The sequence below is a fragment of the Cryptomeria japonica genome, chromosome 7 (assembly GCF_030272615.1).
Source record: "Cryptomeria japonica chromosome 7, Sugi_1.0, whole genome shotgun sequence".
NCBI classification, from domain to species: domain Eukaryota; kingdom Viridiplantae; phylum Streptophyta; class Pinopsida; order Cupressales; family Cupressaceae; genus Cryptomeria; species Cryptomeria japonica.
Genome location: NC_081411.1, coordinates 278839300 through 278854486, shown reverse-complemented (window position 1 = coordinate 278854486; position 15187 = coordinate 278839300). Strand labels below are relative to the sequence as shown.

Sequence of the window (15187 nt, the reverse complement as noted above, 5' to 3'; positions counted from 1 at the left end):
AATGTGCAAATGTATAAGGGGTAATTAGGCAAATAGGAAGTGATTAGAAGAATCTAGAAGAGGTTTAAGCATGCAAGTGGGTTTGTAGGAAAATGCAAGTGGGGACGATTTTTAGGATTTTAATTGAAATAAAATTCATTTATTTCAATTGTTGGTGCAACTTGCATTTAGATAGATATTTAAATAAATATTTATTTATTTAAATGTGAAGAGGGTATTTAATTAAATGTGAAAATGAGATTTAATAAAATAAATTTGATTTGTTTAATTAAAAGTCAAAATATGGTTTACATGAATTAAATCAAATAAATCAAATAATTTATTTAATTAATAGGAGAAGAGGGTTAGGGTGAATTAATTAAATAATTAATTATTGAATGATGGTTAAATAATCAAATAAATGCTAAGTATTCATTTAATTAAGTGGACAAATTTGGGTGTCTACATTTGCCGCTCTTTGAGATGGTGCTGTTTATTGCATCATTTCAAAGAAAAACAAGCAAGCATGGTACATGCCCCAACATGCACTAGGTTGGTGGTTAGGTATGCCCCCTCGAGAGATTGGATGAAATTGCACAAATTCGGGCGATCTCTCGAAATTTTTGAAAAAAATAGGCATGGTAGAATGGAGGATTTTGGAATGAATGAGGGTGAATGGTGAGCAGTAGAGAATAATAGAAAGTTGGTAAGCAACCTTAGGTCATCCAGGAGATATGATGCAAAGGTAGTATTGTGGTGCATTTGATTGATGTTTTTCAAGTGATCAATATTGTTTTGGACAGTTTGGTGCAATTAGGTGAATTTCCCTAGGATTAGTCAAAGCGTGATAGTTGATGTCAGTTATCGCTCAGACATGATAAACTCTGAGTAAGTGAATCAAATTGACCCGTGGAGACTTAGACAAGTGATGTAATTGCCCAATGAAGTCAAGGTACCTAAGTCAAATCACTCATTGAGACTTAGACAATTGATGTAATTGTCTATGTTTTGATTGTGTTGGTTTGGTTGACCAATTGACAGTTGGGTTTTAAAGGTAGACACAATAACTTGCCTTACAGTATATAGGATGACCTAGATGACACTGGCTACGCAACCCTTCCTATAGATATGGACTATGATGAACTTGGCTTGATCTATTTGATGAGACACAATGCGGGGGATGCTGTTATGATGACCTGGATAGGGAGGGTGAGGGGTGGGATTCAATGTTAGATAGAATGTATGGAGGACCTAGTACCCATTCCTTTGGAATAGGATCAAAATAAAGTATCCATTGTCATGAGTATGTATAGATGATATGCAACAATATGAATTTATGGAGGGATGAAATGCAATAGTAGGATATGTTCACATGAAATGAAATGGATGGATCTTGTGCTTTTCATAGTGATTTCTTTCATCATTAGGCTTATTTGGTACTGATCTTGACTGAGGTATCAAAAACCAAGGTTGAGAGTTACACCTTTAACAAACATCGTACACAAGGATAAATTCCCCTCCATTCTAGTTCATATACACATGGTCGAGGTATATGCTGTAGTCAATAAGCCATAGTGATCCAAGATTGTATTGTTGCATAGGATCTCATAGCTTAGTTATCTTCCCACGTAGACACCATTAGTATGTGCTCTTGAACTTCATTGGAACAATCCACAAACAAAAAACAAAGAAAAAGATATCATGAATCATCTCGACTAGTCTAATCACTTGTAGATATCTTGGAGTAGCATAGGAACCTGATATATAAAGCAATAATCCGACCAAATGCTTATCAACCAAACATAATCCTCTTGTCAAAGAGATATGTCACCATGTCTTGTTTTGAAGGAAGGATGCATCCTTGTTGTAAGACAGTTTCTTGTATGTGTTGATCAAATGTTTTTGCTTGTCTGATAGTCAGTCATCTTGTATATAGCTCAATTTTTTTTGTGTCTGGCTTGATGTTTATGTACAATGAAGAAGTATATTGCAATGTTTTTGATTAGTTTTGATGTTTTCTAATGTTTTTGGGTGTTTGTTTTGTTTTGAATGTTTTTGCTTTTTTGAGGTTTTACGAATGTTTTTGGGATTATTTTAGGACATTTTTTTGAATGTTTTTGATATTTTTAAAGGTTTTACGAATGTTTTTGGGTTATTTCAAGACATTTTCCGAATAAGTAACTTGACGAGTCACCAGTAGCGAGAATCCACTCCCATCATTAGGTTAACAAAGTTACCCCCAGTTAGGTGTCGGTGTGAAAGCATGATGCGAGACACATGAAGCAATAACCCTGATTGCAGATTATTTAACAAGCCATGATAGATATGGTGTATGAGTAGATGTAATGGATGTTATCGCAACAAGTCTGAGAGACAATGGAGACATAGCCTTTACGAATGACGCCTGTTTGCCAGGTTTTCACCACCTACTTATCCAAGGTGCCACCAAAGTGGTTTTCACCATTTGGATGAATGATTTTTCTTTACTATTTTCTTGATTTTTTAATTTCTTTGTAATTTTTTTTTAGGACTTTTTTCTGAATGTTTTTGGTATTTTCTGATATTTGATGGGCCTGATGCTCTGTATAACTTATGTATGGAACTTTTTGAGATGCCTGCTGTTGATTGGATTTGCCAGTGGTTCTCCTTCTGAGGTTGCTAACTAATATGCCGTAGACCCGAAGATTGCAATGATGACATATGGACCCAGCCAATTGGATTCAAATTTTCCTCGGTGTTCTCTATTTGGTTGATTGTCATGGGGATTCTCTCTGAGAACAAGATCTCCTACCTCAAATGTGCAAGGTTTGACCTTGTGATTGTATCTTCTGCTCATGCGCTGCTGATATTGTTTTAGGTGATTGTAGGCAGCTTATCACTTCTCATCAAGCAATTCCAAGTCCTGAATACGTGAGACTCAATACTCTTCATCAATAATTAAATTGTGCAAGGAAACCCTTAGGGATGGTAATTCAACTTCAATAGGCAAGATAACCTCTACTCCATATGCAAGTGAGTATGGGGTTGCGCCTGTAGGGGTTCAAATGCTAGTTCGATATGCCTATAGTGCTGGATTCAGATGAATGTGCCAATCGCGATCGACATCATTGACTATCTTCTTTAATATTCTCAGAATGTTCTTGTTGGAGGCTTCTGCTTGACCATTTCCTTGTAGGTAATAGGGGGTGGAGAAATGGTGTTGGATATGAAACTTCTCACATAGTTCCCAGATATCCTGATTTTTGAAAGGAAGCCTGTTATCTGTGATGATGGACATGGGTACACCATACCGACAGATGATGTATCTACTTTCCGGTTACTTGGGTAAGTGGAACAACTTTGATCCACTTGGTGAAGTATTTTGTGGTGGTAATGATGAAATTGTGACCATTGGATGAAGAAGGATGAATTTTACCCACAAGGTCAAGTCCCCACTCACAAAAGGGCCATGGTGTTGCGATGGGATGCAGTTCTTGTGCCGGTGCATGTATCAGATCTCCATGAACTTGGCACTTCTTGCACTTTCTAAAAAAGTAGTAGGAATATTTTTCCATAGAGGGCCATTAGTATCCTACCCAGATGATCTTTTTAGCTAATGAAGGGCCACTTGAATGAGCTCCATAGATACCTTCATGTACTTCTTCTAAAGCTATGGTCACCTCACCTTTCTCTAAACATCGAAGGAGAGTACCATTGTGACCTCGTCGGTATAGGGTTTCAACAATGATGGTGTATCGAGCAGATTGGCATATGAAGGTTTTGCATTGGTTGTTTGATTGGTTTGGTGGAAGGATTTGATCACGTAGGTAAGCGTAAAACTCACCATACCATGGGGAATCAGAACCGATGAGTTGACAAACCATCTTGGATTCTGGGATATCATAAGAAGGGATCCAAATTTGTTCAACTAAGAAATCATAGCGTGTTGAATTTTGTCGAAGATCAAGGAGAGAGGCTACGATAGCCAATGCATTTGCAGCTTGATTTTGATCTTGAGGAATTTTCTCAAAAGTTATATCTGTGAATAATTATTTGAAGCTATCAACCATTTTCTTGTAAGGCATGAGCTTATCATCCTTAGTTTGGTATTCATCATTGACTTGTCGAATAACCAGTTGTGAATCACCATAGCCTTGTAGCTCCTTTAAGTTCCATTGTATGACCATTAGTAGTCCTATGATTAGGGCTTCATGCTTTGCTATGTTATTTGTGCATGAGAATGCGAGCCTGCATGATTTTGGAATGTTATCACCTTGAGGTGTGATTAAAAGAATGTCAGCTCCTGATCCATGCCGAGTGTAAGAGCCATCAAAATACAATCTCCATTATTGAGCTGGCATGATTGTGAAGATTTCCTCATCTAGAAAATTTGAGATAAGAGGATGGTCTCCTACAAGTGGCGTTTCGGCTAACTGATATGCAATGACTTGCCCTTTGATTGCTTTTCGGCCTACATATTCTATATCAAAATCACTGAGGAGCATAACCCACTTAGCCAAATGACCTATTAGTGTTGCTTTACTGAGTAGGTACTTGAGTGAATCTATCTTGGAAATGAGTTGTATCTTGTGTGTCAGCATGTAATGCCTCAGTTTGGTGGCTGCTAAAATCACAACTAGAGAAGCTCATTCAATAGAGGTATAATTGAGTTCATACCCTACCAGTGTTCTAGAAATGTAGTATACTACACATTCTTTGCCTTCTGCATTATGTTGTGCTAGTAGTACTACTAAGGCCATAGCTATAGCCAATATGTATAACAATAATGACTTGTTTGGAGATGGTGGTGTCAGTAATGGTGGCATCATTAGGTAGTTCTTTAACTATTGGAATGCTTGTTGGAAATCCTCTTCCCATTTGAAACAGACATTCTTATGAAGAAGATGTGTGAAGGGATGACATTTGTCGGCTAATTGTGCGATGAAGCGACGGATTGACTGTAGCCTCCCTTGTAATGTTCTTAACTAATTGATGTTTCTAGAAGGTGGCATTTCCATGATTGCTTTGAACTTTGCGGTATCAACCTCAATTCCTTTATTTGAGACAATGTATCCTAGGAGCTTCCCAGAGGTTACTTCAAAGACACACTTCTTCAGATTTAGGCATACATTATATTGCTCTAATTTGGTGAAGATTTTGTCTAGTACGATGAGGTGTCCCTCTCTTGTTAAAGATTTAGCTAGTAAATCATCCACATAGTCTTCCATTAGTGTATGCATCATGTCGTGGAAAAAATTAGTCATTGCCCTTTGATATCTCCTGCATTCTTGAGACTGAATGGAATTACATTCCAGTAGTATGTACCCCATGGGCATGTAAAATCTATTTTGTGTTGATCCTCTGGAGCAATCTTTATCTTGTTGTATCTTGAAAAGCCATCCATGAGTGATAGCATTGCATGTCCTGCTATGAGGTCCATGATCATATCAATGTTTGGAAGAGGGAAGTCGTCCTTAGGACATGCTTTGTTGAGATCTCTAAAATCCATACAGACACAGATGCCCCCAATTGGTTTTACCATTGGTACAAGGTTGGAGATCCATTATGCCTAATCAATGGGTCTTATGAAACCAACATCTAATAGCTTTTTGAGTTCTTCTTTTACTAATAGTGTGATCTGAGGATGCATCTTTCTGAGCTTTTGTTTTATTGGTTTGGATTCTTATGCTACTGTCAAGTGATGCATTACTAGTTCTGGATCAAGGCCTGACATGTCTGCATAGGACCATGCAAAATTGATTTGTCGCGTTTGAAAGAACTCTATAAAATCAGGATCTTCTACTTGAGTCAGTGATTCTGCTAGATCTAGTATGTGTGGATTTTCCGGTGCCCCCAGATTGACTTCCTTTGTTTCTTCAATGAGAATAGACGATCTCTCTTGATTAACTCTAAAGGGAAGAATGTCAAACCTTCCATCCTTCGACACCTTAGAGAGGTTTTCACCTTTGGATACATCCTTTGATTTTACTCTTTTGGCCTCCACAAGTGCCACATTGTGGTTTTCACTTGAGGATCCTATTTTGATTATAATATTTTTACGACTGAAAGGTTTGGCATTCTCTCCAAAGTAAGTCACACTGTTAAGTTCAATAGCGAATCCAACCTTGTGATCCCTTCTTAATATGTCATCTTGTAATTCAAGAAAGTCTATGATCACGTTATCATTTTGGAAGGTGTCAAGTGTTGGCATATGATGAACCGGTATGTTGATATGATGATAATGTATGTTGTCATTGATGTCAATATGTGCAAGTGGACCGGCATGCAGATTGGAAGAAGTTGGTGAACCGGTATGAAGAGATGCAGTGAACCGGTGTCTGGGTTTCACTAAGTGTGACTACCGGTTGGTAATTTCAGCTCTAGGGTTTCCGGTTTGGCAATCTCGCTTATGCGATGCAACCAATGACATTCTATGATGAGTTAGCTAAGAGATGAAGATGAGATCGAGATGCCACATTAGCTTTGTGCATGTGAAGGATTTCCTTGAGGATCTTGCATGTGAAGATCGACTGCATTAAAAGCCTACCTCGGGAATGAACATTCTTCTTAGTGGTATGAGAAGAAAGCGTGATGAGTTACTGATTTCTATGTGCGATGAAGAATGGATGATGCAGATTGTCTTGTGATCTATTTGAAATTGTATTGCTCTATGCAAAGTGTTTGGATGGTCAGGATTGGATTGCTTGTATTGTAAACCTAAAATGCTGAGGATTTAGGGTTTAGGTTACCGACCTAATTGTTGTCTATAAGATTGATGATGTTTGTTATTGTAAGTTGTTGGCAAATGTTGTGTGTGTATCTGAGTGATGAGATACTTGCCAAACCAGTGAGAGAAAATTGCAGAGTGTGATTGCAGAGTAGAGGAACTGAAAAGGATTCGCCTTAGCATATAGTGCTGTTATTAGATCTAAGTTTTACCTGTTGTCTTCTAACCATTTCAACATAAGGAAAATCCCTTTGTCGGGTAGCTTTAATAGGCTTACTATAAATCCTCTAACCAGGTGACTTAAGTTCATTGATTTCTTTAAATCCTCTAGCAAGGTAACCTTTAACAGGGTTTCAACCTTTAACAGGGTATATAGCCATCCCTTAACCGAGTGATCTTTAACAGGATCGGTTCCTAGCAGAACCTTATTGTAAAGTCTTTAACCGGACTAGGATCCTAACAGAGCGAGCTTCAAAAGAGTTAAAAAACAAGCTTGTGGGTATTCATCCCCACCGTGGTTTTTCCCATTTGGGTTTCCACGTGAAAAATCTGTGTCATGAGTTGTGCATTTTTCATGTGATGGTTAAGTATTCTTTGTTTGAGTGATTATGCATGCAGAGCTAATGGGTATGGTATTGCTGATACAACACATGCATATGTTTATGAGTGAAGTAGTTATCAAGTATTAAATATATTTGAAGTGTTCAAACTTACCGGTCGATGTGGTCTAAAGTCTTACTGTGTTTAACCAGTATTGCGATGGTTAAGTTCAGTGATGAAGACCACCGGTTAGCATTGTTTTAACTTGATAAGTTGCTAAGAAGTTTTTGTATGTACTAATTCACCCCCCCCTCTCAGTACCAATTAGGGTATTTGTTGTTCATCATTATTCATCATCAAGGTGTGGGGGATCTTGCTGGTTCCAATCAATGAGTTCGGGGTGAATAATTGGTATTGCTTCATTGATTATGTTAAGTTCATATGATGTGTTGGTTAGAGAAAGTATGGAGGAATCAAGGTCATCAATAGTACTATCCTCTTCGTAATCGGGCTTGGGAGGTGACCTATCTATTGTTGAAGTATCCTCATCAACTGGATCGCAAAATGTTTTGATCCATGGATCTCTGTCAGCTTTTTTATCATCTAAAGAATCCTCATCAGAGTCATGTAAAGAATCCCATTCATATTAATTTGAATTGGTCTCAAAATCACTCGGTAGAATTATGTCATTGTTCCTTATAGGGATGTCGTCATGGTTGAAAGGTTTGTGATCAGCTACTATATTTGTCACATCTGATGGGGTGGCTGGTGCTTCTTGAGTATGTAAAATGAATAGAAGTGGCAATCTTGAAGTGATTGACCTTTGTGCATCCCTTTGTATGTTAGGTGTCCATGCATTCGATGAGTGAGAGGTGCTGGCGTGACTTGGATTTTTAGATTTTATAGGTTGATTTGCAATATACACTTTTCTGCTTCTGGAAGGGGTGAACTTGGATGTGGTCTACTTTTGTTTGCTATGAATCTTGAGCTTATAAGAGCCTCCTGAACCAGGGTTGAATCCAAGGCCAATTGTATCCCGTGGTTGTAAGAATGGTTGTAATGGTTCTTGTACACCTTGCTTATGGGATCCCAATGTACTATGGCCATCATAGCCCATCTTTTGCATTAGGGTAAAACCTTTACCATACCACTCTATAGGGATCTTGATTTGTTATCTAGATGTATCAGAAGGGTCTTAGTAGATCCATCATGCCAAGTCTTCATTAATAGTTTCTTGTTCTTACGATCTGCCTAGGATGAATCCATCAAGTGTACCAGTATGGGCTGCAACAAGGGGTCTTGAGTAACATTTGTTATTTGCCATGAGTCCTAGGTGAGAGGGACAATTGTCCAATACACAAAAGTTGGCTAATGTCATATTCTCATGGGTCATCATCCTTTACTTTCATTTTCAAATTCTCTTGTTTGGGTGTAAGGATCGGTGTACTAGTGAGATTTGCTGGGTGGATGTAGGATGATGAGGCAGTGGCTTCTCTATTTCTAGGTATTGTGATATCACGTCGATGCCTTATATTATTAAAAAAGGCGAATGGGTTGGGATCACCAAGGATAGTAATCTCTACTCCATTATGTAGAAACTTGATGCATTGATGGTAAGTGGATGGTATTGCTTGCATGGCATGAATCCATGGTCTACCTAATATGAGATTGTATGGAAGAGGGAGGTCTAGGACTTGGCAAGCCACATTCTTCACCATAGGTCCTACCTTGACTAGTAACATGACGCTCCCTTTTGAGGAACGTTCAACATCATCATAGGCCTTGATGGTGATATTCTTTTTGGTGTCTACCGCTCCTTCAGAATATCCCAATGTTGTGATCATTTGCAAGGTGAAAATGTTAAGACCATCTCCATTGTCAATCAAGACTCGCTTGATTCTAGGTTTATCTATGAATCCCTCAATGTGAAGAGGAGCATTATGCAGTCGTTGAAAGGACGCGTCGTCATTCTCGACAAAAGTTATAGGAGTTGAGAAAATACAACACCACAGGAGCCTGAAGATCTTCTGCAAGCCGAATAACCTGTTACAAGGAGAAGCAATGAAGCAAAATCTGAAGAACATACAAAACATAGAGAATATGCTCAAAAAGAGAGAGCTCAATATTCACAAAAATATGTAATGTGATTCTTACAAAGAAAAGAAAGAACTCAACCTTTAATAGGTCAAGAAACCCTAAAAAGGGAAAACCTAGGTTTGCACATAATAATTAATTAAAACAATTAATTATATGCACCTAAAGTTAGCTTAAATGTAAAAGAGATAAAGGGAACTTAAATAATTAAACAAAGAATGCTTAATTAATCAAGTAAATACCCGAATACTCTTACACCCCCCCTTAAGCTAGACTTAGGGAGAAGCTAAAACCTAGAACAGCTACTGAAAGCAATAAAGGTGGGTCCCGACAACAAGGCCTGATTAGGTACCCAAATACAATGAAATCTCTATGAACTGGAGAAATAGAGAAAACCACATGGGAACAAAACTCTACTCCAAAAAGAGATGGAAAAGAACACCACTGAAGCATGAAGAACATGCAAACTCTGTCGAAGAATAACTGCTGATCTGAAGAACATCCACTGAACTAGAACATGACCAGGTAGAGAAGACTGTAATCTGCATGAGTGCCCTCAAATGACACTACTCGAATCAGGAGGCAAACAAGGCAAAACAACTGAAATCGAAGATACAGATGGCATGAGAAACCAAAGCTTGAAGAGACGATCAATCGAACCACGGAAGCATTAGAACCAACAGGATAAACCTCCCCATAATGCGGAAGTGGGAGAGGGACAGGAACACTGAAAAGGACAGCCAAAAACAACTGTATGACGAAGAACCAAGAACATCAAAGGTGCTGAGACACATCATCATGAGGCGAATGTCGTGGAAGGAACACTCACTTGACAAAGGAAGATGGCAAACAAAGGCAAACATCAACCCCCTCATGGCACTTGATCAATAGTGCATGTACAACGAGACACAAGATATGCAAGATTCTAAGTAAACAATGCATGATGGCACTTTATCTCAGTGCGTTTGCATAATTACAAGCTACAATGATAAGAAGACTGGAAATAGAAACGAGAATCAAAACAGAGACACCCTACTCAGAAAAGAGATCCCAGGACCTGAAACAACCACGATATCCACCAGAGTGCTGAAAAGCAAAAAACTGAATAAAATATGCATGGAGTAGAATCTGGAAAAAAAAACTCATATTTCTGGAAAGTACACAGAACACGCTTTCCGAAAATATAAATTTTTTGAAAAACGGAGGTCGGATGCTCATTCTACGTCTCCCGGAGTGCAAAAAAGTGACCTCACTTTGACTGTAAAAAAACACAGTCAAACAGAAAAATTGGAATAAAGTACCAACACCATGAGGTCGGCCTCGGAACCAGCTTTCCGACGCCTATTCGTTTGCCAAAATCCGACTCCGTATGCCCAAGATGGGGCCAAAAAACCAAACCCCCCCTTAAAAGGCCCAAAAAAGGGGTCTAGTGGCACTGTTGGTGGTCCTGGCCGGAAAACAGGCCAAGCAGAGGCGGCGGGCCAAGGCTGAGCACGACAACGCAGGGAGGCGGCGGTCGAAGGGAAGCGGTGGCCGGCGGTGGGCGCAGTGCTGAGCGCGGGCGGAGAGACCGGCGGCGGCGACTGGAAGGGAAGCGGTGGCCGGCAGAGGGCGCAGTGTTGAGCGCGGGCGGGGAGACTGGTGGCGGCGACCGGAAGGGAAGCGGTGGCCGGCGGAGACAGGGCCAGCGATGGCCGGAAAAAACAGCAGCGGCGGCCGGGGGAGACAGGGCCGGCGGCGGTCGGAAAAAACAGTAGCGGCGGCCGGAGGGGTCAGGGCTGGAGCAGGGACAACAGCGGCCGGCGAAAGCGCCAGTAAAAGGTGGCACGCGTTTCGAGGGCAGGCAGCGGCACCGTACTGACAGCTGCAGGGGTCCCACGGTACCCTGCGTACCGTGGGAACCCCAAAATTTGATTTTTTGTTTTTGCCAAAATTTTTTAAAGAAAACCCTATTTGCCTTTCTTTCAATTTTTTTTAAAAAATATTTTTGAAAGACAAATTTCGGCCTGCATGCCGTAAAAAGGCATTTTTTTTCTTGCAATTTTTTTTCTCGATTTGCGTGCCAGGGCCGTACGGCCTGGATCTGAGAAAAAAATGCTCCCAGAGGCTCAAGAACCATAATAGGTCAAATTTTATATGACCATAGGGGTTTTCGGGCCTTCTAAGCACGATGGTGAGGTCCGTTTAGGCCCAAAGTGCTCAGAAAAAAAGCTCAGACCCTAGGTACATAAAAACATTCCTGAAACCCCAGATCTGCTTCCAAAGCCAAAAATCTCAAAACAAGAACAGGTAGCTGCAGATCTGAGCTCTGATACCATATAGGAGTTGAGAAAATACAACACCACAGGAGCCTGAAGATCTTCTGCAAGCCGAATAACCTGTTACAAGGAGAAGCAATGAAGCAAAATCTGAAGAACATACAAAACACAGAGAATATGCTCAAAAAGAGAGCTCAATATTCACAAAAATATGTAATGTGATTCTTACAAAAAAGAGAAAGAACTCAACCTTTAATAGGTCAAGAAACCCTAAAAAGGGAAAACCTAGGTTTGCACATAATAATTAATTAAAACAATTAATTATATGCACCTAAAGTTAGCTTAAATGTAAAAGAGATAAAGGGAACTTAAATAATTAAACAAAGAATGTTTAATTAATCAAGTAAATACCCGAATACTCTAACAAAAGTGAGACATGGTGATGACTTGAGACTACCAACCATGGCTTGAAATTGATCTATATTGAGGTCAGATGGAACTGATGCTTCTTGGAGAGCTTGATCTAAGATGGTTTTATGTGAGGTTGATAAGCACAAAATCTCTAGTATGGAGATAAGTCGTGGCATCTTATCTAATTGGTCCACAAGGTTGTAATGTTTGGGCACATATGCCGCTCTTGATGGTGCTCCTTATACAGTAATCATGCGACAATGAGTAACAATGTTGCATGCGAGATCTTTACCTTTGATTGTAATGGTTGCAACTTGTTCATTGGCATCATAAAGGTGGTTGACAGTATAAGTATATGGTGCATGGGTATAATTCGCCGTGTTATCTTGGTTCTTACCTTGATGGGAGTGGTGTAGTCATCGACGAGGAGGGACCTCGAGGAGATCAGTTCAAACCGGTCAGCAAGAGTAAACACAACAAAATCCCACAGATATGATGGAGGGAATGCATAACAGATAGTTTTATTGCATGAAAGTTAATTACATCCAACCGATAACAACTGGGTTACAACATACTGGCACACAGGCCTGGTAGAATAGGTCACACTGGGACCTTGAATCGAAAGATCTATCTTCTAGGCACAGTCTATCTATCTGATACTCCTTGATTCTCTGATTGATTACATTCTAAAGCATGATTACAAATATATATATCGATCCAAAGGATCTTGTCGGCCCAAAAAGGATCCAAACTCGAAGAACAATGCAAAATGAACAAGGTCGGCCTCCACCAAGAGATTCCTCCAAAAAAATCCAAAGGATGAAATGCAGATGATTGACCATACCCCAAGAAACATCGAGATCAATGTCCAAGGCTCCACAAGCTTTGGAATGGGTTTTGGTAGATCTCTAGAATAGGTCTCAGGCAACCGACAACAAAGGAACAACCGGTAACAAGAAACTATCAAGGAAACCGGTAGTGATATCTTGCCGGAGAGTGCTCCAAATGTGATGTTGATTGAAAAAAAGAAGGATGATCAAGTCTTCAAGTAGAATCAAACTCCTTAGGAATCGGTGAGCCAAAAATGGGACACACAGAAAGGAAAACTGAAACTGCAAACAGAAAACAAAACAAAAACAAAATATTTCTGGTTGATGCAAGATTGCTGTGAACCGGGGATGCTCCTGCATCAGACATCCGGGGTTAATGAAAAAGTGAGCCTCTCACTTTGCTAGGGTCATAGTGAAACCAAGGCGGTCTACTTCTGCCTGAGAAATCCAAGATGAATCTTCCACTGGTCTGTTCTTCCACTTCACAAGATATTCTTTGTATTGACTACTTCAGGTACTATGCCCAATCCTACTATCCAAAATCTCTTCAATCTGATCTGGTTCCTTTTGGGGCAATTGTTTCTCCAAGTCTACAATACTGTCCTCACTGAATTCTGGTTCATGGTACTCATGAAGATCTGTATTGTTGAATATAGGTGAAATACTCAGACTATTTGGTAGCTCCACCTCGTATGCATTTCCAGAACTGAACTTTCTCAAGATCTTACAGGGTCCAAACTTCTTCATCTGCAACTTATTATAGGTTCCAACTAGGAATCTCTCTTTTCTGAAATAGACCATCACTTCATCGCCAACTTCAAATTCCTTATGTCTCCTCTTCTCATCTACCTTTTCCTTGTATTTTCTATTCATGTCTTCTGAATGTTGTCTAACTTGAATATGCAATGCTGCCATCTGATCTGCAAATTCTTCTTCTTCCGAACTCTTCCAGTCGTCATTGCTAATGTCTCTCAATTCTGCTATTCCTTTAGGATGCACTTCGGTAACAATCTCAAAAGGTGTTTTTTCGGTACTGAATTGTTATAGGCAAACTCTGCTTGTGCAAGGATCAAATCCCAACTTCTAGTTTTATCTCCCACTAAACATCTCAACAAGTTTCCCAAACTCTAGTTAACTACTTCTATCTGTCCATCAGTCTGTGGATGAAAAGTAGAACTGAACTTCAAATCTGTCTTCATCTTCTTCCAAAGTGTTCTCCAAAAATAGCCAACAAACTTAGTGTCTCTATCTGAAACTATGCTCTTAGGTAAAGCATGCAATCTTACCACTTCCTTGAAAAATAGGTCTCCTATATGCAATGCATCTGATATCTTCTTACAAGGTATGAAATGAGCCATCTTTGAAAATCTATCCACTACCACAAATATAGAATCATTCCCTCTTGGTGTCTTACATAAGCCAAGTACAAAATCCATACTTATATCCTCCCAAGGTCTTACTGGTACTGTCAAAGGTTTATACAATCCCACATTCCGACTACTACCTTTTGCAACTTGACAAACTTTGCAACTCTGCACATATCTCTTAACATCCTTATGAATCTAGGGCGAAAAGTACTGCTCACTCACCAATGCAACTCTTTTATCAATGCCAAAATGTCCAGCTAACCTCCACCATGCTTCTCTTTTATCAGGTTCTCTGTCATGGAACTTTTAGGTATGCACAACTGAACTCGCTTAAATAAAATCCCACCCTGAATGAAGTAATCCAACCATTTGCTCCTATAAACCATAACCAGTTCTCTACATGCTTTCCAAGGTTCTGCAAAATCCGGGTCTTCATCATACAAGGTCTTGAAATCTTCAAAACCTAATACTATCACTCTCATCTCTGTCAGCAAATTCCTTCTCCTACTTAGTGCACCAACATCTTTGTTAGATTTCCCACTTCTATGTTTCAACACAAAGGTGTAACTCTGCAAGAACTCTACCCATCTCATATGTTTCTAATTCAACTTACTCTGACTGTTCAAATATTGCAAAGCTTGATGATCTGTATACAACACAAACTCCTTAGGCAGCAAGTAATGTCTCCATTTCTTCAAGGCTTGAATTATGACATCCTGATCATATACTAAATATCTCTTTCTGGCATCATTCAATTTCTCACTAAAATATGCTATTGCTCTCCCTTCTTGACTCAAAACTGCTCCTATTGCTGTTCCACTTGCATCACAATCCACTTGAAATACCTTATTGAAATCCGGTAAAGCCAACACAAGCTGCTCAGTCACTTTCTGTTTTAACAAATCAAAAATTTGGTTTGCTCTAGTGGTCCACTTGAATTCATTCCTATCTCCCCTCATGGTCTCAGTCATAGGATTACAAACTGAACTGAAATTTTTGATA

General features: G+C 39.4%; 1 protein-coding gene across 1 annotated transcript; it reads left to right on the top strand.

The window, feature by feature from the left end:
- The first annotated feature begins 625 nt into the window (after window positions 1–625).
- LOC131856675 (uncharacterized) lies at window positions 626–11076 on the top strand. The gene is made up of 2 exons (XM_059208542.1): window positions 626–657; window positions 10782–11076. Exons 1-2 carry the CDS (start codon window positions 626–628, stop codon window positions 11074–11076), a joined length of 327 nt encoding a protein of 108 aa, XP_059064525.1.
- The last annotated feature ends 4111 nt before the right edge of the window (window positions 11077–15187 follow it).